General features: G+C 38.3%; 1 protein-coding gene across 2 annotated transcripts in view; it reads left to right on the top strand.

Moving 5' to 3' along the window:
- The window catches only part of Ube2g1 (ubiquitin conjugating enzyme E2 G1), a 66,085-nt gene that overhangs the window by 25,303 nt on the left and 20,089 nt on the right, over window positions 1-20,693 (top strand). Inside the window, exons 2-4 of one of the 2 annotated variants that reach the window (XM_048448676.3) lie at window positions 10,734-10,778; window positions 14,773-14,875; window positions 18,861-18,958. In XM_048448676.3, coding sequence (XP_048304633.1) covers window positions 10,734-10,778; window positions 14,773-14,875; window positions 18,861-18,958 — 246 coding nt within the window. The remainder of the gene's footprint in view (window positions 1-10,733; window positions 10,779-14,772; window positions 14,876-18,860; window positions 18,959-20,693) is intronic. The other variant, XM_048448677.3, reaches the window with a different exon arrangement.

Raw genomic sequence — 20,693 nt, 5'->3', positions numbered from 1 at the left:
TTCTTCTTCTTCTTCTTCTTCTTCTTCCTCTTCCTCTTCCTCTTCCTCTTCCTCTTCCTCTTCCTCTTCTCCTCCTCCTTCTCTCCTCCTCCCTTCCTCCTCCTTTTTTGGGGGGGGGATTTGTTTTGATTCCCATGCTATGAAGGGATACAGTCCATGCAGGTGAAGTCACAGTGGTAGTTGGGGTGTCAACCAGAGTCAAAAGAGCTGAATGCTAGAGTTACGTGTGTGTGTATATATGTATGTATGTAAGTTTTTGGGAGACGGTTTCCCTGTGTCGCCCTGGCTGTTCTGCAACTGACTCCATGGATCAGGCTGTCCTTGAACTCATAGAAATCTGCCTGTCTCTGACTCCCAAGTGCTGGGATTTAAAGGTGTGTGACATCTGACTTTTTTTTTTAATTTATTTTGTTTTTATTTCATGTCCATTGGTGTTTTGCCTGCATGTATGTGCTGTAGGAAGGCTTGGCAGCTTGTGGTTATCCGCCTACTGAGGCATGGCCTCTTATACTTTACGCGGATACAAAGCCTGCGTCCGGCCCTTTTTTCCCTCCTTTTTGCCGGCTGCTCGTTTAGATTGTTGGATTGCTGGATTCGATCTATGTCCACTGTTCAAGCAGAGGATTCTGATTTGTGAGTTTACCCCTAAATAAATAACAATTTCTCATTTCTGAGCTAGTGTGGGATTTCTTTCAAGCATCCGTTCATCACTTGGTTCATTCATCATGCATAAGGGTGTCAGATCCCCTGGAACTGGAGCACAGATAGCCATGAACTGCCATGTGGTGCTGGGAACCAAACCCGGTCCTCTAGAAGAGAGAAAAACCAATACTCTGAACTTGTAAGCCATCTCTTCAGCTCCATTATTATTACTGTATTGTTTTAAAACTGGGTCTTACTGTGTAAACCAGGCTGTCCCCAGAGAGTTCTGCCTACTTCTGCCTTCTGAGCACTAGGATTAAATTAATGGTGTGTGCCACCACCCCTTGCTTTTTTTTTTTATTGCATTTTTACTTATTTTGTTTAGATCTGTGTATATGTGAGTATGTATGTGCCATGGGCATATGTATAGAGAGAGGTCAGAGGACAGCTTGTGGAAATCAGTTCTATAATATGAATTCTTGATTTTGAATTTAGGTCCTGAGGTTTAACAAGCACTCTTATCTTTTGAGCCTTCTCACTGACCTCAGCTCTTAGTTGTTAGAATTTTAGAGGCATTTCAGAAATTTCTTTATTCTGATTTTTAGTCTTTTATTTTCTAACATTTAATTGAATACTCAATACTTAATTCTAATTCATGATCAGTTGAAAGTACTTAGGTTGTGGACCTTAAAAAAAATGTTATCATTATTAAAGGTTTTACCGTGTTGTATCCTCTTTCTATTTTCTAGAGTGATGGGATAAGAGCTGTAGGCTACCGTATCTGGCTAGAATGTGAATCTGTCTTTTGATTCTTGTAATGTTTCATTTTGAACTCAGTGAGTTTTAAAAGTGTTTATATTCACCTGGTAAACATTTGTCTAACCTTTTACTTTTGATTTCTCAAAATCTCCTTTTTAGGTTTGTCTCAGACCCCATATAACTGGATCAAGGTTACTCTTTTTTTGGACCCTATTTAAGATTCTTTTATTCATTCACATGTGTAAATGTGGGTTTACTTCTGTAATATTAGTCTTTTTGTTGTTGTTATCTGTGATTCTGCTTGGTTTTCATCATCTTTTAAAGCTACTTGCTTATTTGGTCTCATTCGTCTCATCTTACAAACATACTTTATTTCATTTTGTTTAGGATACCATATGAATGCTTTATTATTTTGTAATAAAGTTAATATGTAATAAACTGCTAACATGGTTAAATGCTATTAAGCCATAGCATATCATCAGTTGTAATATGCATGCTGATTTCAAATAAATCATATAACTAAAATGTGAAAGGGTGCATTTTAGACTTGATGAATTTGGTAGTTTGTAGATCTGTGGTTATTACTCTAAAGCTGAAACCTTAATACACTTCAGTCTATTATTAATCAAGTAGATTATCTGTTTGTTTTGTTTTCTTTCTTCCCTCCCTCCCTTTCTCACTTCTTTCTTTTTCTTTTTCTTTTTCTTTTCTTTATTTTTTTTTTTTTCTTCCCGAGACAGGGTTTCTTTGTAGCTTTGGAGCCTGTCCTGGAACTCGCTCTTGTAGACCAGGTTGGCCTCGAACTCACAGAGATCCACCTGCCTCTGCCTCCTGAGTGCTGGGATTAAAGGCGTGTGCCACCACTGCTCAGCCTTAAGTCCACCTTTTTTGGGGGGGTACCTTGGGCTTTTAAAATTTTCTGCTGTATTCTCAGCATTCTTATATTGAAAATACCATTTATGACTTTCAAAAGTGAAAGGATGTTTTGTCTGTTTACAGAATTTGGAGCTATATTTTCCTTCCCTTGATACCCAATGGACTGTTCCCTTATCTTCTGGCATATAGGGTTACAGTAGCGAAGTCTGGGGCCAGCCTGACTATTTTTTTCCCTTTGTAGGTGACCTACTTCTGCCTGGCTATTGGCAGATTTCTTTCTTTATCCTTGAAGTTCAGTAACTTCATCAGAATGTATCTCGGTCTTGGTGTGATTCTCTATTACATTTTCCTGTTAATGGTAAGCCATTTCAACCTGAGTTCAGGAAAGTTTCTTAGATTTCTTTTATTATGCTTCAATTTTTAGATTTCTTTCATAAACATCAGTTTTATAATTGCTCATCTTCATTTCCTGTTTTTCATTTCATTATTTTCTAAATGCTTCCTTTGTTCTATTGTGATGTATGTTCTTTCCTTTTTTTAAAAAAAAATATTTTATTGCTGTTTCCCTGTGTTTGTCTGTGTGAGGATGTTGGATCCTGGAGTTACAGATAGTTGTGAGCTGCCTTGTGGGTGCTGAGAATTGAGCCCGGTTCCCCTGGAAAGTAGTCAGTGCTCTTAACCGCTGAGCCATTTTCCAACCCGTTTGTTATTTTCTTGACAGTTTTCCTAATTTTATTTTCATCAATATCAGCACTGCTGCTTACTATTTATAATTGTGTTTTGTTTTGCTTATTGTTTTGTTTTTTCATTTTGTCAGTGGCTTCACTACTTCATTTACTTTTTGTTATGTATGTCTGTGAGCATACATAACTTTTTACTTTGTTGTTTTGTTTACAAATGCTTTTACTACTTGTAAAAAAAAGGTAAAACTATATTGATTTTTGAGAAGTTGGGTTTAAAAAGTTGCAGAGAAGTCATGTCAAAATCTGTTCCCCAAGAACACAAAATAAATAGTTAATAAATGGTTTTGATCAAGTCTGTACCAGCTACTATGTTTTGTTAATGATATGAGATCTGGAAAAAGCTTAATGATATTTCTTTCTGAATATGTATAAAGTGCTTTTTGCACATAGTAGAATTCTGTTTGCCAGGTGTGTATCGGGAAAGAGTACTTGATTACTTTTTACTAATAGTTAATCATTGAAAGTCAATAAAGGTTTTTTTTTTAATTTAGCAATTTACCATGTAGAGCAGAAGAAATTCTTTGAGTATGACTGATGTATTCTTTGCTATCCATGTGTACCACAATGAAAAGATCTTCTGTACGAATTTCTCCTGAATGCCAATTTGCTCTTTGTGTTATTCTGTGGAGGTTGGGGGAGGGACTGGAGATGGTGAAGAATGTGCTCCTGATCTTTATTCAGAGTTGAAGGCAATAGTGGACATTGGGGCTGTGACAAGTTTTGGTTAATGAGTGAGATTACTGTGACTTTAAATAAAAAAGGTCATCTTACCTGTTGATGGAACGGGTCCTCTCATGAGCAAGTTTGTGTTCATTCTCTGTCTCCTCCCTTCTGAGATGCAAACATCTTTTTTTTTTTTTTTTTTTTTTTTGTTACTGATGGTGTTAGCAGGGATTATACCAGAGTTTTGCATATGGAGATTATCTCAGCAAACTACTCAATAGCTGGAATTAGAATTTGAGAGTGCAAATCAATTACACTTGTCAGACTTAAGGATTCCAAACTATTGTGCTATTTTATCAGTAATGCAGTTTCTTTCTATGATTTTATTTTAAAAGCTAAGCCATTAGTTTATTAACCATTTATTGTCAGAGATAATAGATTCTGGAGCTTCTGTAAACACAAGTTCGTATTCCTTTAGAGTTAGCATTCTAGTTGGAGATTAATTAAGCACAATTAAACATAATTTATAGAAAGTAGTAGAATAAGTGGAAAGTAAAAGAGGACAAAGAAATAAAATTTAAGAGTATGAGAGTAATTAGGGTGACATTTGAAGACTTTTCACTGAGGGAGTGAATATGTAAAGGGTACAACAAGCACAGCATCTGCAAGGGAAGATAGACTTAAATATTGCAGGAAAATGAAAGAGGTAGTAGTTGATCCAGAGACAAAAGGTTAGAATGGGATGCTGGTAAATTCTGAAAGACCTCGGTAGACCCTCACCAAGTGGTCAGGCCACCCTATGAGTAGAAGCATGATTTGGATTTACAGGGTTTTCTGTTTGCTAGATTGATCATAGAAACAATAAGAAAGGTATTTTTGCCTAGCACCCAGAATACCCGTTCAAGCTAATGTTTATAGCTGAAATGAAACATTCACCAACAATACTACTATTTTATTTTTGTTTTCTGTTAGGAAAAAGAAATTCTGACTGGGCTGTGGTGGCACACGCCTTTAATCCCAGTACTCAGGAGACAGAGGCAGGTGGATCTCTGGAGTTTTGAGGTCAGCCTGGCTTACAAAGAGAGTTCAAGAACTGCCAGAGTTGTTATACAGAGATACCCTGTCTTGGAAAACCAAAAAAGAAAAAAGAAAGTTCTGGTCAAATCACAATAGATTTGTTTGATTGCACATCTTATAGGTGAATAACACTGTCAAATAAGTTATGGCCCTGACTTAAGTAAACTTGGGGTTGTGTATACAAGCAAAATGAACAAAATGTAAAATTACAAAGAATAAAAATCTTAAAAATCAGTATTATATATGTTATTGTAAAAAATCAAATAACTTAATACTTATAATTAGAAATGTCTGCTATTAAATAGTGCTCCTCCCCCAGGGAGCTGCATTCATAAAACCTTTTTGGTTCAGATTTCCTGGGGGTTTAACTCCATGCTTCTAAATTTGCTCACACTGTTTGTTTGTTTGTTTTTGGGTTTATCAGCTTTAGACATTCTCTCTTGACTTCTTGCTCTGACAGATGTTTTCAGTCCCACTTCTCACTACTGATCTTTATTTGTTGATCACTGACCTGGTTGGTACCTCTCTGGAGTTCTGCCCAGAAGATGTAGCCTTCCTCCCTCGCCTCAACCCCTCTGTGAGTGTTTTGCTCCCTACACTTTGCTGATCAGTTCATGTTCTTCCATCTGTCTCCTTCCTTCAGACCATGGGCAAGCTGTGTAGACTTATTGGCTTAGGTTCATACCGGCACTTTGGAACTCTTGAAAGATAAATTAGAATATTAGAACAAAGGTTTGTTTTAGTCTATTTTATGTATGTATAAGATTTTTAATTTTTTTAAAAGATTTATTTATTTATTTATTATGTATGCAACATTCTGCCTCCGTGTATGCCCGCATGCCAGAAGAGGGCGCCAGATCTCATTTCAGATGGTTGTGAGCCACCATGTGGTTGCTGGGAATTGAACTCAGGACCTCTGGAAGAGTAGCCTGTGCTCTTAACCTCTGAGCCATCTCTCCAGCCCTTAATTTTTGTTTTGATGTTAAACTTTTTAAAGATTTATTTTATGTATATGAGTGTTTTGCCTAAAATGTCTGTGCACCTCCTGTGTGCCTAGTACTCATGGAGGTCAGAAGAGAGTGTCATAACCTAGAACTGGAGTTACAGGTGATTGTTAGCCACCATGTCAGTGCTGGGAACTGAACCCAGGTTCTCTGTAAGAGCAACAAGTGATCTTAACAACTGAACCATCTCTGCAGCCCCACTGTGTTTTTTTAATGAGGTAGATAAGATATGTTTACCGTATTTTGTCCACCAAACAATGAAAATTTCTCATGAATCATGTCATCTTTTACTCTTTTCATATTATAATATCATATTTTATATTATAGGTTTGCAGCATGCTTTTTTTTTTGTTTTCTTTTGGAGAGGGGTTTCAAGAAAGGGTTTCTCTGTGTAGTGTTGGAGCCTGTCCTGGAACTCACTCTGGAGACCAGTCTGCCCTTGAACTCACAAGCCTGCTTCAGCCTCTGGAGTGCTAGGATCAAAGGTGTGCACCACCACTGCCTGGCCATTCCTTTTTTTTTTTTTTTTTAAAGATTATCTTTTTATTTATTATGAATAGTGGTCTGCCTACATGTATGCCTGTATGACTGAAGAGGGCACCAGATCTTATTATAGATAGTTGTGAGCCACCATGTGGTTGCTAGAATTGAACTCAGGACCTCTGGAAGAGCAACCAGTGCTCTTAATGTTTGAACCATCTTTCCTGCCCTATAACATTCTTTTCATATACTGGTACTATAGTACTCCCTTCATTTTGATTTTTTTTAAAGTTGTAATTAAAATTATTTGAATTAGCTGTATCTGAATTTTTCCAATGAAGAAATATTTTTTTTATAAAATATTTCTTTCCTCATAAACTTCTAGGAATAGCCATTGCTAAGTCAAGATGATAGACTTTAAAAGTTTTAATTGCTTTTAGAAAGGTTTTGCTAACCAGTCAGCACCTTTACCACCCTATACTCCTGCCACTACTGTATGTGAAAATACAACTTTTACTAGGTTCTTATGGCTATCAGGAATGTTTAATTTTGCTAGGAATGGTTAGTTTTGTTTTGACAAGTCCCAAGGAAGAGAAATACTTGTCAGTTTTGAGAGTATGTTCTTAAAGAGTTTATAAAAACAATTTTTCCTTTGTTATATACAACTCCCTTCTTGCTCTCTTTCCCTTCTGCCCTCCCCTTTCCTTTTTCCTTTTTTTCTTTCCTTCTTTTCTTTCTACAAAGTGTGGCCTTGGTTGGTTTGGAACTCCCTATGGAGATCAGACTGACCTACAACTCAGCTCTGACCTACAACTCAGCTCCACCTCTCTCTGTCTCTTAGTCGTTGGGATTAAAGAGTTTACCACCCTGCCCAGCCAGGTTGTTTCTTCTTTTAACTTGGAGATATACCACAGGCTAAGCGAGTACTTTACTACTGTGCTCTCCAGCTTCTACTTTCTCATTTTCATGATTGTTAATTTATGCATGAAAATTTATTTTTACTCAGTGAACCAGTTAGGTTTTTCTGTTTTCTTTAATCTTTACATGGCTCTCATTCTTTAAATTAGGCAAAACTCAACACTTTGAAGGTAACATTACTTTGGAGAGGGAACTTTTTTGTTAATGATTTTGTTTATTCTCTATTCTTCTGCATTTTTTTATTTATTTATTTAACAATATTCTGTCTACGTGTATGCCTGCAGGCCAGAAGAGGGCACCAGACCCCATTACAGATGGTTGTGAGCCACCATGTGGTTACTGGGAGTTGAACTCAGGACCTCTGGAAGAGCAGGCAATGCTCTTAACTTCTGAGCCATCTCTCCAGCCCGAATGTCAGAATAATTCAAAATAGCAAATGGTCCCATAGAGTCTTTAAACTTTCCTCTGACACTTAACAAGCCAGGCCTCCTTTGTCTGCACTGATCTCAACATTATCTTCCAAGCTCCTATAGAACTCCCACTGAGCTCTCATCATTCAATGATTTTTCTAGCCTTAAGTTCCAAAGTCCTTCCACAATCCTCCCCCAAACATGTTCGTTCAGGTTTATCACAGCAGTACTCTGTTATTTTGGTACCAACTTGTCTTAGTTAGGGTTGCTATTGATATGATGAAACACCATGACCAAAACAACTTGAGAAGGAAAGAGTTTATTTATTTGACTTACACTTTCATATCACTGTTCCATCATCAAAGGAAGTCAGGACAGGAACTCAGAGCAGAAACCTGGAGGCAGGAGATGATGCAGAGGGCCATGTTGGGGAGCTGCTTACTGACTTGCTCCCCATGGCTTGCTCAGCCTGCTTTTCTATAGAACCTAGAACCACCTGCCAAGGGGCGGCCCCGCCCACAATCACTTGGTCCCCCTACCCCCATCAATTACAAGACTATTGATATAGAAGCAGCATAGTTGGCCAGGGAATAGGACAGGGAATTCTAGCCAAGATTTTAGACATTGCTGTATCTCTTGTTAGTTAATATTTGTTAATTCACTGGGCATCTATTATTATGTTAATTGAACCACTCAATTCAGGGAAGGCTTTTTAAAAATTCAAAAAGACATTGAAGTGCTTTTCTTTTGTTTGTTTGTTTGTTTGTTTTTGTTTTTCGAGACAGGGTTTCTCTGTTGCTTTGGAGCCTGTCCTGGAACTAGCTCTTGTAGACCAGGCTGACCTCGAACTCACAAAGATTCGCCTGCCTCTGCCTCCTGAGTGCTGGGATTAAAGGTGTGCGCCGCCACCACCCGGCTGAAGTGCTTTTATAGATACTCCAATATGTTAGGAGAGTATACTGTAATTTTATTTAATAAATTTGCAAAACACTTTTTTCTGTTTGTTTAGCGTGTTGTCGTGTCCTAGCTCTCAGCAGGGCAGCCAGAATAACCAACATTATTCTAATGGAGGCCTCACTCTGTAAAAGAATGGCTTGCATGTTAGGGGAATTTAATGTTTTGGATCCATTTGAAGTTATTTCTGCTTTCTATGTCTTTCACATAGGGAGAAAGCTCCACAGAAGCCACAGGAAGAACTTGCATAGACATAAATCCACATAAATAAAAAGAAAGTCTGTTCAGGCAGGCCTGAAACTTAACTATGTAGCTTAGCTTTGCCTTAAAGATCTTTCTGTGTTAGTCTCCTCACTGCTGGGATTACAAGCATGAATCATCACACCTAAATTTTAAAAATCATTTTTATGTATATAGTTTATAACCAATGCCTTTATAATCCTAGTACCCAGGGAGGCAGAGGTAGAGATAGGTATATCTCTCTGAATTCAATGCCAGCTTGGTCTGCATAGCCAGATCCAGGTCAGCAATTGCACTTATCCACTGAGGTATCTCTTTAGCCCCACATTTTAATTTACTATTTATGTTAGGTGTGTGCAGAGGCCAGAGGACAACTTGCCGGAGGAAGGTCTCTCCTGCCATATGGGTTCTGGGGATTGAACTGAAAAAAAGTCAAGCTTGGCAGTAAAAGCACCTTTCCCTGAGTCTTTTAACATTCAGAAGTAATGTTAAGTGAGAAAAGTCAGGACTCTCAAGTTCGGAGTGAGGAGTAAATGGAGTGGTTGGTTGAAATTCCCAGAACATATCAAGTGTTACATGACACATTACTGGGGAGACGTTAACCCATGCCTACTTAACACAGATAGGGAGGGGACTGATGACAGATCAAAGTACATAAACCAACAAAGTCCAACTTGAAGTCACTTATAGGAATGTGGGTGAGGGCTTATTTACAGAAGAATGTATGACTCAGATGATGCCAGAGCTCACTCTATAACCTACTGGCAACTCAACAGGTTAGAGGATGTCCTAAACTAGATGTCCTTTCTAGTTTCTTCTGGGCAGATCAGTTGGTTCCTGCCTCTTCTAGATTGTTCAGCAGGTATAAGAGTAACTCACAGCAGTCTTTACTGCTTATATACTCTTGGGAAGGAGGGGCCTAGTGAATCTAGTTAGTTTTAGGGACTTCCTGAAAGTTTTTTAAGTTTATGCCCAGAGTTTTAGGAGCTTCCCTGTTGGATGCAACGTTTCACTTCTCTATAACCCCCCCTTTTATTTTATTTTGTTTTATTTTATTTTTTTATTTTTCGAGACAGGGTTTCTCTGTAGCTTTGGAGCCTGTTCTGGAAATGTCCTGTTTCCTCCTTTTCACATTCCATATCTTGAAAGAGTTTTCCTTCAATTTTGAAATTTTTAATGTAGGAAGAAGCTGTTAAACAACTCGAATGCCAGGAGTCCAGATTAGTAGAAGAAACAAGATTGAGATGTTTAAAAAAAAAAGTCTTGTAGAAAAATTTTGGTCTGTCAAAGCAGTTTGTTACACCCATGAGAAAACAGGCTCAGAAAGGCCTTCTCTTTAAAAAAAAAATTGGACTAAAATATTTATACCATATATTCTCATATATGTGTATAGTTTGGTAGAGCAGCTTTTTAAAAACTTCACTGATTCTTCTGATTTTCATATTATGCACCTCAATCCCACTCATCTCCCCATCCCTCTATATTCACCCTCTGCTGTTGCAACCTTTCCCAAAAGAAAACAAAGAATAATAAAAATAAAAACAAACCAGAAAAACCCATCTCACCATAGAAGCTGTGGTGTGTCACCTAGTCTTATTTTTTTGCCCAAACAGCTTTACTTGTAGACAGACATTCATTGCAATGAGTCAATGGTCTAGTTTGACACCTCTGGCTTCTGCTACATGACACCTGGCTTCTGCTACACTATCAATACTGGATCCTCACCAGAACTCATTCCTATTAGATATCCTGTTGTTGCCCTGTGTCATAGAGATCCTGCAGAGCGGCTTTATATACCAGGAGATGGTATATCCGGGTCTGGTACACCATAGTCAGGGTGTATAAGCAAGTAGGTAATGAGGCCATAAATTTTGTCAAGCGAATCCTTTTGGCAGAATATTGGAAAGCCTTTACAGATACAGTATCAGACTGGTTTTGCTTGTCTTCTCCGTGTTATATCTTTTCAGCTTGCTGTAGCCTACGACTCAGCATAAAAGAAAAATATTCTAATGGTAAGTAGTTTTAATGTCCTTTGTACATTAAAGCAATGGAGTACTGCTCAAAGTAAAAAACAATGTCACCTTGAAATTTGCATGCAAATGGATGGAACTAGAGATAACCCGTCCGGAGTAAGGGAACTCAGATCCAGAAAGGTGAACATGGTGTATACTCACTCTTCAGTGTAAAGCAAAAATGTGCAAAGGATATTGAACCTATAGTTTATGATCCTAGAGAAGCTAAGTAACAAGGCGAACTCTTAAGAAAAACATATATAGATCCACCTAGAAAGGGGGAAATAAACATGATTGCCTAATAAATTTGGGAGCATGGGGGTGACAGGAGAAGAGGAGGGCAGGGAGGAGGAGAACTTGAGGAAATGGGATAGTCAAAATGGAGGAAGGACAGAGATGAGAGCAAGGAATGAGATATCTTGGTTAAGGGAGCCATGGGACTAGCAAGAAACCTGGCACTAGAGAAATTCCCAGGAATCCACAAGGATGACCCCAGCTAAGACCCTAAGCAATAGAGGAGAGGGTGCCTGAACTGACTTTGCCCTGTAGTCAGACTTAAATGTTATCATAGAGCCTTCATCCAGCAACTGATGGAAACAGAGGCAGGGACCCGCAGTGGAGCACTGGGCTGAACTCCCAAAGTCCAGTTGAAGAGTGGGAGTAGTGAGAATATGAGCAAAGAGACCAAGACCATGATGGGGACACCCACTGAAACAGTTTACCTGAGCTAATGGGAGCTCATCAACTTCAGCTGGACAAGGAAAGAACCAGCATAGGACCAAAATAGTCTCTCTGAATGTGGGTGACAATTGTATGGCTGGGGCAAATTGTGGGGCCAATGCCAGTGGCACCAGGATTTATGCCTACTGCTTGTACTGGCTTTTAGGGAACCTATTCTCTTTGGATGGATACCTCGCTCATCTTAGATATAATAGAGAGGGCTGTGGACCTTCCCCAAAGCAATGTGCCTTATTCTCTCTAAAGAATGGATGGGAGGTGGTTTGAGGGGATGGGAGGAGGGGAGGGAGAGGGAACTGAGATTGGTATGTAAAATGAAAAAAGATAGTTTGTTTTCTTATGAAAAAAGAAATAAGGATGATTATGCTTCTTAAATCTGTAGTAGATATGTAATAAAATCTTTGCAGTAGCATTGTCTGTTACTTGTCTATTGCTGTGATAAAACACCATGACCAAGGCAGTTTATAAAAGGAAGTGTTTAATTGGGCTTACAGTTCCAGAGGGTTAGAATTCTTAATGGAGTAAAGGCATGATAGCAGGAACACCTGAGAATTTAAATCTTGAATAACAAGGAGACAGGAAATACATAACTAACTTCACAACCCACCCCCCATGACACACCTCTTCCAATAAGGCCACACCCCCTAATACTTTGCAAATAGTTCCATGATATGGGAACCAAATATTTAAGCATGAACCTATGAAGGCCATTCTCATTCAAACCAACACTGATATTTTTCCAGTATTGATTAATTAATGAAGATTGAGGAAAGGAATACTTTTGGTAGTTAGAGAAACACCACTTCCTGTGCTAGAGTGGAAAATTATTTTGGTAAGCAATACCAGGGTTAAACACTGTTAAAAGTGAGATAGATACTGGACATTTTTCTGCCTTGCTTTTACATTATTTGTACAAAATAAGCAATGAACACAGTAACATGCTGGTTAACAAAAAAAGCACAGAAAGTGTGTACAAATGTTTGAGATTTTAGGATACATTGACAAGAGTGAGAAACAGTGCTAAATTTTCAAGGATTCTTTATACTAAAATGCTAATTTCTGAATTTACATGCTTACATTATAAAATTTCACTAGACTTCTACTGAGAAATGCAACAATTAGGATTGCTCAGTGAAGTGCTCAAGGTAGAAGTTTGAGACCTGAGTTTGGAGCCCCATACCCATAAAAAAAGCTTGGTGCAGTAATATGCATGTGTAGTCCTAGCATTGGAGAACACAAGTGGATCCCAAATGGATCACTAACCAGACAGAATAGCTGAAAAGGTTGACAATGAGATAAGTCATGTATAAAACTATTACCTAAAATCCTTTGCCTTTACTCTACCAAATTCCAGTCAACAGTAGAGTGCGTATGTGTATTCTTTCTAGTAGCCTGCAACATAGTTTGGAATTAGTTAAAGGTATGTGTGCATAAACATAATAAAATTGAAATAGTTAATATCGTAGTGGTAACTTTAAAAATCTATTTAAAAGTGCCTGGGCGGTCGTGGTGCACGCCTTTAATCCCAGCATTCTGGAGGCAGAGTCGGGCAGATCTCTGTGAGTTTGAGGCCAGCCTGATCTACAGAGTGAGTTCCAGGACAAGCCAGGATGGTTTCATGGAGAAACCCTGTCTTGAAAATCCAAAACGAAACAAAACAGTATTTGTTTTATCTGTTTGCTTTGCTTATCTGATTAGTAAACTCTTTTGAGACAGGTTTTCTCTGTGTAGCAGTCTTGTCTGAGCTTAAACTCAGTCTGTAGACCAGGCTGGCCTCAAACTCACAGAGATCTGCCTGCCTGTGCTTCCTAAGTGCAGGTATTAAGAATGTGCACCACTACTGCCCAGCTAGAGTATAATTCTTGACTTTAGCTGGTTTTTGTTGGCATGTTAGCTTGTATATTACTTTCTTGTTGCTGTGACAAAATAATTGATAAAAACAAGCTGTGTTTATTTCAGTTTATGGTTCATCAAGTGTGTTCATGCCGGGAAAAGTGTAATTGCTGGAGTTTGACTATGGTACAGTGATGAGTGGGAGGGAGTATGAATCCTAGTACTCTGCTTGCTGTCTCCATTTTTCATTTTAATGTAGCCTTGAAACCACAATTCATGGAGTGGCCCCAACCACATTCCATGTTAAACTGTTTTGGGAACACCCTCAGACATACACCAGAGGTGTGTGTGTCTCCTAAGTAATTCCAACTTGAAGTAGGTTGACAAGTGAATACGGACCTGATATCAGTGTATGAAGTTACAGTTTTTGAACTAACAACACTTGCTTACCAGCTCTTTGATGACCCTTTGTTAGCCTTTCTTTCTCTATCTTGCTAGTTTTTGTCTCTGTTCTTGTTTTTTGTCCTCATCATCCACTCTCCAAGCCAAAGCATTATTTAGAAAAATCTCACGATGCCATTGCTAGTTTTGTCGGCACCAACTCTTTCTGTTGAAAGCTGTGGCAGATAGAGGGGTGAGTAGTACACACAAGCAGAAGAGATGGAGCTTCTGTTCTCTTTGTGCTCAGAGGCTTATGGTCCACACAGGAACTCCACCCAGAGATATGTGTATCTAGAGGCATCATGGCAAATAGATAGTTATCAGTTTAAGTAAGAGTTGGTAAAATGTAGCAATTCCAATGCAAAGGTGCTTTTGATTCTTTATAAAGGAATTATAAAGGCTATAGTAAAAACTTGCTATTCTTGATTTGATTTGTCTTTGTTTTCTTTGAATTAAAATTCTTGGAGAATTGGCCTTAGTTATTTTCATCTTCACAGATTCTCTTAAAACCTACTTAGAACTGGGTGATGGTAGCTCATGCCTTCAATTCCAGTGTTCAGAAAGCAGAGGCAGGTGAATCTCTATGAGTTCAAGTCTAGCCTGGGCTACAGAGCGAGTTCCTGGACAGGCTCGAAAGCTACAGAGAAACTCTGTCTCAAAAAAAACAAAAACAAAAACAACCCCCACCCCCAAAAAACCAGAACAAAACAAACACGCACACGCACAAACCAAACAGAAAAATCAAGACAAAACTTACCTAAAATGCTAAGATTCTTTTTGGATCCCAGGGTAGATGTAGGAAGACAATACAATTCCATCTGGATAGTTTGCTGTACCTGTGTCTTATAGTGTGGAAATGTGGTCATGAAGCAACATTTTTATAGTTTTTATGGTTTATGACTTCTATATGCTCAAGTTCTGTAATTTACTTGTTGGAGAAAAAGTGCTTTAAAGTTTTGATTGAAATTTTCTTTTTCCACAGAACTCAACAAAAATCCAGTGGAAGGCTTTTCAGCAGGTTTAATAGACGACAATGATCTCTATCGATGGGAAGTTCTTATTATTGGTCCTCCAGATACACTTTAGTAAGTATACTGGAACTGACATCTTCATATAGTTACTCCTTTAACTAGAATTAAAACTTGATTTTGAATATTGAAATTTTCTTGTTTTTGTTTTTGTTTTTCATTATAGGGTTTCTTTGTGTAGCTTTTGGAGCCTTCCCTGGAACTCACTCTGTAAGCAAGGCTGGCCTTGAACGCAGAGATCCACCTGCCTCTGCCTTCTGAGTACTGGGATAAAAGGCGTATGCTACCACTGCCCAGCTGAAAAAAATGAATGTTTTTTTAAAGGAGTAAGTTCTTGTGGAACTTGCTTGTAGACCAGACTGGCTTCAAACTCAGAGATCTGTTTGTTGAAATTAAAGGTGTGTGCCACCACTACCTGGCTAGTTTTTATGTTATCATTTATTAAAGAACAAGACTGCAGATACCTGAATTTTTTTTCAAACAGTTCTTTTTTAAATTTAATTAAAATCAATCAGTTAATTGTTTTCTATGTGTGCGGGTGTTTTGCATGCATGTATATTTGTGTACCATGTATGTGCCTAGTGCCTGAGGAAGCCAAAAGTTGGCATGAACCCTCTAGAGTTAAGGATGGCTGTGACCCACCCACTGTGTGATTGCTGTCAATTGAACCTAGGTCCTCTGAAAGAAAAGCTCTTAACTGCTGAGCCATCTCTTCAGATCCGAGATTTTACATAGTACATATTCTGTATATCTTTGTCTTAAGACCAAAGAGAACTTCAAGTTCTATTTTAGTAATTTTTTTAACCTAACCGCCACAGAATGCATTCAGGACAAAAAGGTTTTTCTGACCCTAATATGAATTAATGGTCACTTTTATCTAGTTTATAAGACTTAGTATTAGTACATAAAACAACTTATTAACTGACTGCCAGTTGATGAACCAATGAGGGAAATGAAGTGACTTTCTCAAAGTTATGTAGCCTGCTGAGCAGCGATAAGGACAGACCTAGATCTGTAGTTCTTTGGAGCTGCATTTCTTGGGTTGGTATAAAGAAGTCAATGATTTGAATGTATCAATCCCTACCCCCATGTACAAGTAGTTGTTTTCCACCTACCTCAAATAGCTAGTAAAAAATGTCTTTAAAAAATGAATAGTTGCCAGTTAGGCAGATAATCTGTGAGTTCAAGGCCAGACTGGACTACAAGAGCTAGTTCGAAGACCAGCTCCAAAGCTACAGAGAAACCCAGTCTTGAAAAACCTAAACAAACAAATAAAAAATGAAGGGTTGGTGAAGATTAGGTTGGGTAAAAAATGTCATAGAGGTCTGATGACAATCCCCAGAAGCCATGTTAAAAAGCTTACTGTGTAGTGAGTGATCTGTGTTTATAATTCCAGCGCTGCTCTTGGTAGATGGTAGGTAGAGACTAAACAATCACCCAATTAACTTGGAGTAGTACATTCATTGTGGCATCAGTCTGAATTGTTTTTGAAATTACCTCAGCCGACTGAAAATTGTTAAGATGGTCGTGCCCCTCCTTAGATTTTTAACTTCTTTTCTAAGAATCCTGGATTTAGTCTGTAAAGACTGCATCATTTTCCTATTGTCAAACCATATTATGAAAAAACTACAGAATACAAGAAAAAAGGTGAGTCCTAGAAATAGCCATGTAAGAGGGATATCATATGTGTCTTGTAAGACCTCACACATGGTGTAAGTGAAAAGGCTATGGAAATCTTGGATGATTAGATTGTCTGACATATTGCCCTTTTTAAACCTTACCTGTGATTCAATTAGCAGGAGTAGGTGCAATAACCGTTGCCTGCCAGTAGGTGGCGGGGTGCACCTGAATCCATGTGCTTGGTTTTAGATGGGCTGAATGAAAACGAAAAAACTGGAAAATTATACTCAAATCAAGAAGTTAAATTCAAAGACCGTGTGCTCTGTGAATGTGTTCGGTTGCTCAGTAGTTTCTTGCTCTGGGGGAGCGGCAGTAGTGGCTGGACACAAAGCCTGCAGGGGTGCACGCACACCTGGAAGTGCTCGGGGTCCAGCGCTTGCGGCTATTTTGATGTTCTTTTACTGCAAGTATGGTGGTCAGAGGACAACTTTGTTTAGTCAGTTCTCTCCTTCTACCTTTACCATGAGTTTTGGAGATATAACTCATGTTTCTATGCTTACGTGACTAGTATCTTTACCTATATAGCACTCTTGCTGGCCTATTTCTGTTTATCAGACATTTGTATTTTGTTCAGAAAAAAAAGCAATGAAAATTATTTATAATTAAAAATTCAACTTGAACTGAAATGTGCAAAACACAAAGGATCCCATGTCTTACATCCTACAATTTATCACCGTTATATGTAATATTGTGTCTCTTATTTTTGTGTCAGTATACAAATATCCGTTCCCATCTTTTAAAAAAATTACTTATTAGTGTGAGCCTGCATAATGTGTATGTGGGTATGTGGTCTGCCGTGTAGATAGGAAGGTCAGAAGACAACTCTTATGAATTTGTTCCTTTCTATCCAACTTTAAGTGGGTTTTGGGGATGGAACTCAGGTGTCAGGCTTGTATCTCAAGTGCCTTTATTTGTTAAGCTATCTTACAATCTAATACATACCTTTTCAGGTGTTGGCTTTGTAGCCCAGGAGGACCTTGAGCATTTGCTATCAAGTGCTAGAATTACACGGGCATATTACCATTGAATCATTTTTGCTTCGTAAGGTAGCCTTGATCTCTTTAATTAAGTTGGACATATACATGAATGGTTGTGAGCTGCCATTTGAGTGCTGTGCATCCTGTGCAAGAACAAGTGCTTTTAACCACTGAGACATCTCCATAGTCCCCAGCTAGTGTTCTTAGGAATCATCTGCTTAGGAATTGTCAACCACAGTGCACTGGGTCCTCCCATGTCAATTATCACTCATGGCAATCTCTCACAGACATTATCACAGGTCAGTCTGACTCAGGAGATTTTTTTTGTTTTTGTTTTTTGAGACAGGATTTTTCTGTAGCTTTGGAACCTGTCCTGGAACTGAAATTATTGACCAGGTTGGCTTTGAACTCAGAGATCTTCCTGCCTCTGCCTCCTCTGAGTGCTGGGATTAAAGGCGTGTACCACCATACCCTACTGCAGGACTTCCTGTTAATTGAAATTTTCTTCTCCTAGGTGGTTTTAGGGTCAAGTGAATAATAAAAATTAACTAGGACTCTCTCCACATTTTTTTGTTGATAGGTAGCATATTGGACAGTACATTATCGATATTGTAGAGATTACCACACTGTAAAGTCAATAGCATAACACCTCCTTGGGAAACCCTTTTGTTTACTATTGTCCTCCTAATGGGCATATAAATACCAAATGAATTTTTAAAAATGTTTTTATTATTTTATTATGTGTACAGTGTTCTGCTTGCATGGACACCTGCAGGCCAGAAGAGGGCACCAGATCTCAGTACAGGTGGTTGTGAGCCACCATGTGGTTGCTGGGAACTGAACTCAGGACCTTTGTAATGCAGTCAGTGAGTGATCTTAACCTCTGAGCCATCTCTCCAGCCCCCAAATGAATTTTTATTACACGATGAAATGAATAAACAAGTAGATAAGTAGAAGTGGCAGTCTGCTTCCAGATAGAGAACCACAAAAATGTGCCTAAGCGTTGAGGTGAGAAAGAGGTTGATGGGTGTGGCTGGAATAAAGAAAAATGGTCATTTGAAACCAATATAGAAAATTCAACAACTTGAATCATGTAGACAAGGTTAAACTCAAAAAAGTTCACTTGAAGACATGCACTGAAAAGCTTTGTAGCATAACACCAGTGTGATCTGATCTGGACACAATGATTCCTTTTATTTCTACTAACCTCTGGAGAGTTTAACAAAGCAGTATTTATGATAATTTATTAAACTGTATATTTGCAAGGAACCATAATTATTTTCGTCTCCCTTTCTGTTTTATTTTTTGTACCCTTTTATTTGTCTGATTGACTATGTACTTGTAAAGAATACTTAAATTCATAAACTTGGTTTTATTTTTTCCAGCGAAGGTGGTGTTTTTAAAGCTCATCTCACTTTTCCAAAAGATTATCCCCTCCGACCTCCTAAAATGAAATTCATTACAGAGATTTGGCACCCAAATGGTAAGTTTTCTAGTTTTACTTTCATATTTTCAAATAAGATGATTTGTAATTAAAGATTTCACAAAAATCTCAGTGTGATCACTCTGAGATTTCATGTTTTTTGTGCTTTTGATCTTGTATTAGACTCTAAAGAGAAGAAATACAAAGAATTTCTTTATTTTATTATTTATTTTTTAACTTAGTTTTCTGCTAAGAAATGGGGTATGATAAATTTGAGTTCCAGGTCAACTTGGACCTCACTGTGTATCTCATGCTGTCCATGAACTTTTGGTAATCTTCCTGCTTTAGGCTGCCAAGTGCTCAGATTATAGGCAAGAACCACTGCCATACTAGGCTTTTAGAAAAAATACCTTTTCAGGAAATGGTCTCTGGGTTGGGAATATAGTTTTGTTGGTGGAGTACTTACCTAGCATGCACAAAACCTTGGATGTTATTCCCAGTCTTTTATAAAATGGGTGTGGTGATACAAACCTGTAATCTTCTAGCTACACAGCAAAGAAAATAGTAAAGGTATATGCCATAATCTTATTAAATAGCATTATTCATGTTATCCAAAAAGTAGCAATAATACCAATGCCTGTCTCTGAAAGTAAAAGCAAAATGTTACATATAATGCAATATGATTTGGTAACCGAAAACGTGAAGTGTTATGGTGGCTGGAAAGATTGCTTGGCAGATAAATGTGTAATGTTCTTCCATCACCAAAGATGGATTTCAAGAACTCATTGTCTTTCTCAGAAAAACCACCTGTAAAGGATCCAAAGCCTTTGGCATATATGGTCATCTGTCCTCACATTAACAGTCACACACAGAGGCATGTTCATATATGGAAAATAAATAATTTTTCAAATAAATGACATGGAATGATCACTCAATAATTCCATTTATATGAAATTTCTAGAATGTGCAACTCTGACTCAGAGTATATTCATAGATGCTTAGGACTGCTGGAGAGTTAGGAGGGGAGGAAAAGTGTAACATGACGGGGCCGTCTTGTTGGGGTATCTGTTCCCGCCCAGTACCCCGCAGCCGGCAAGTCCCAGAGAAAATCAATCACACAGCGACCTCTATAAGTTATAAAGCTGATTGGCCCATTAGGTCAGGCTTCTTCTTAACTCTTACAACTTATATTAACCCATTTTTATTATTATCCATGGTAGCCATATGGCTTGGTACCTTTTTTAGCTGGGCAAGTTACATGCTGCCTCTTTGGTGGTCTGCACAGGAGTGACTGAGGGAGTGTCTGCTTCCAGAATACTCCCAGTCTCTTTGCTCCACCCCTACTTTCTGTCTGGATTTCCCACCTATACTGCCTGCCTGGCTAATCAGTGTTTTATTAAAATATGATTGACAGAATACAGATAATTCTCCCGCACCATTTCCCTCTTTTTTTTTTTTTTTTTAAACAAAGGAAAATACCCATAGTCCATTTGTTGGGAATGTGGGCATAGTATTTTAGGCTACTTCCTGCTGGTTGGGGGCGCTGATAATCTTATGGGGACCCAAAGAAAATTTAGAGTTATAATCAAGTCCTGACTGGAGTATCCTGTGAGTCTTGATCATCTCAGGCAGCAGTCTTGAATCTGTTCTGGATGTAGAATTCAGACATCCAGGCCATGTGTTCCTACCGGAAATTTCTCAGGAGGTCTTCCTTTTTCGAACCTGATTTTTCTTAACTCTGAATAAATCCAGAGCCTGTCATTTTTTTGCGGAAACAAAAGCAAAATCTCTTCTC

Source organism: Myodes glareolus, chromosome 9 (genome assembly GCF_982192425.1).
Source record: "Myodes glareolus chromosome 9, mMyoGla1.1, whole genome shotgun sequence".
Lineage (NCBI taxonomy): Eukaryota > Metazoa > Chordata > Mammalia > Rodentia > Cricetidae > Myodes > Myodes glareolus.
The sequence above is the reverse complement of the archived record's forward strand: the minus strand, read 5'-3'. Positions and strand labels throughout refer to the sequence as shown.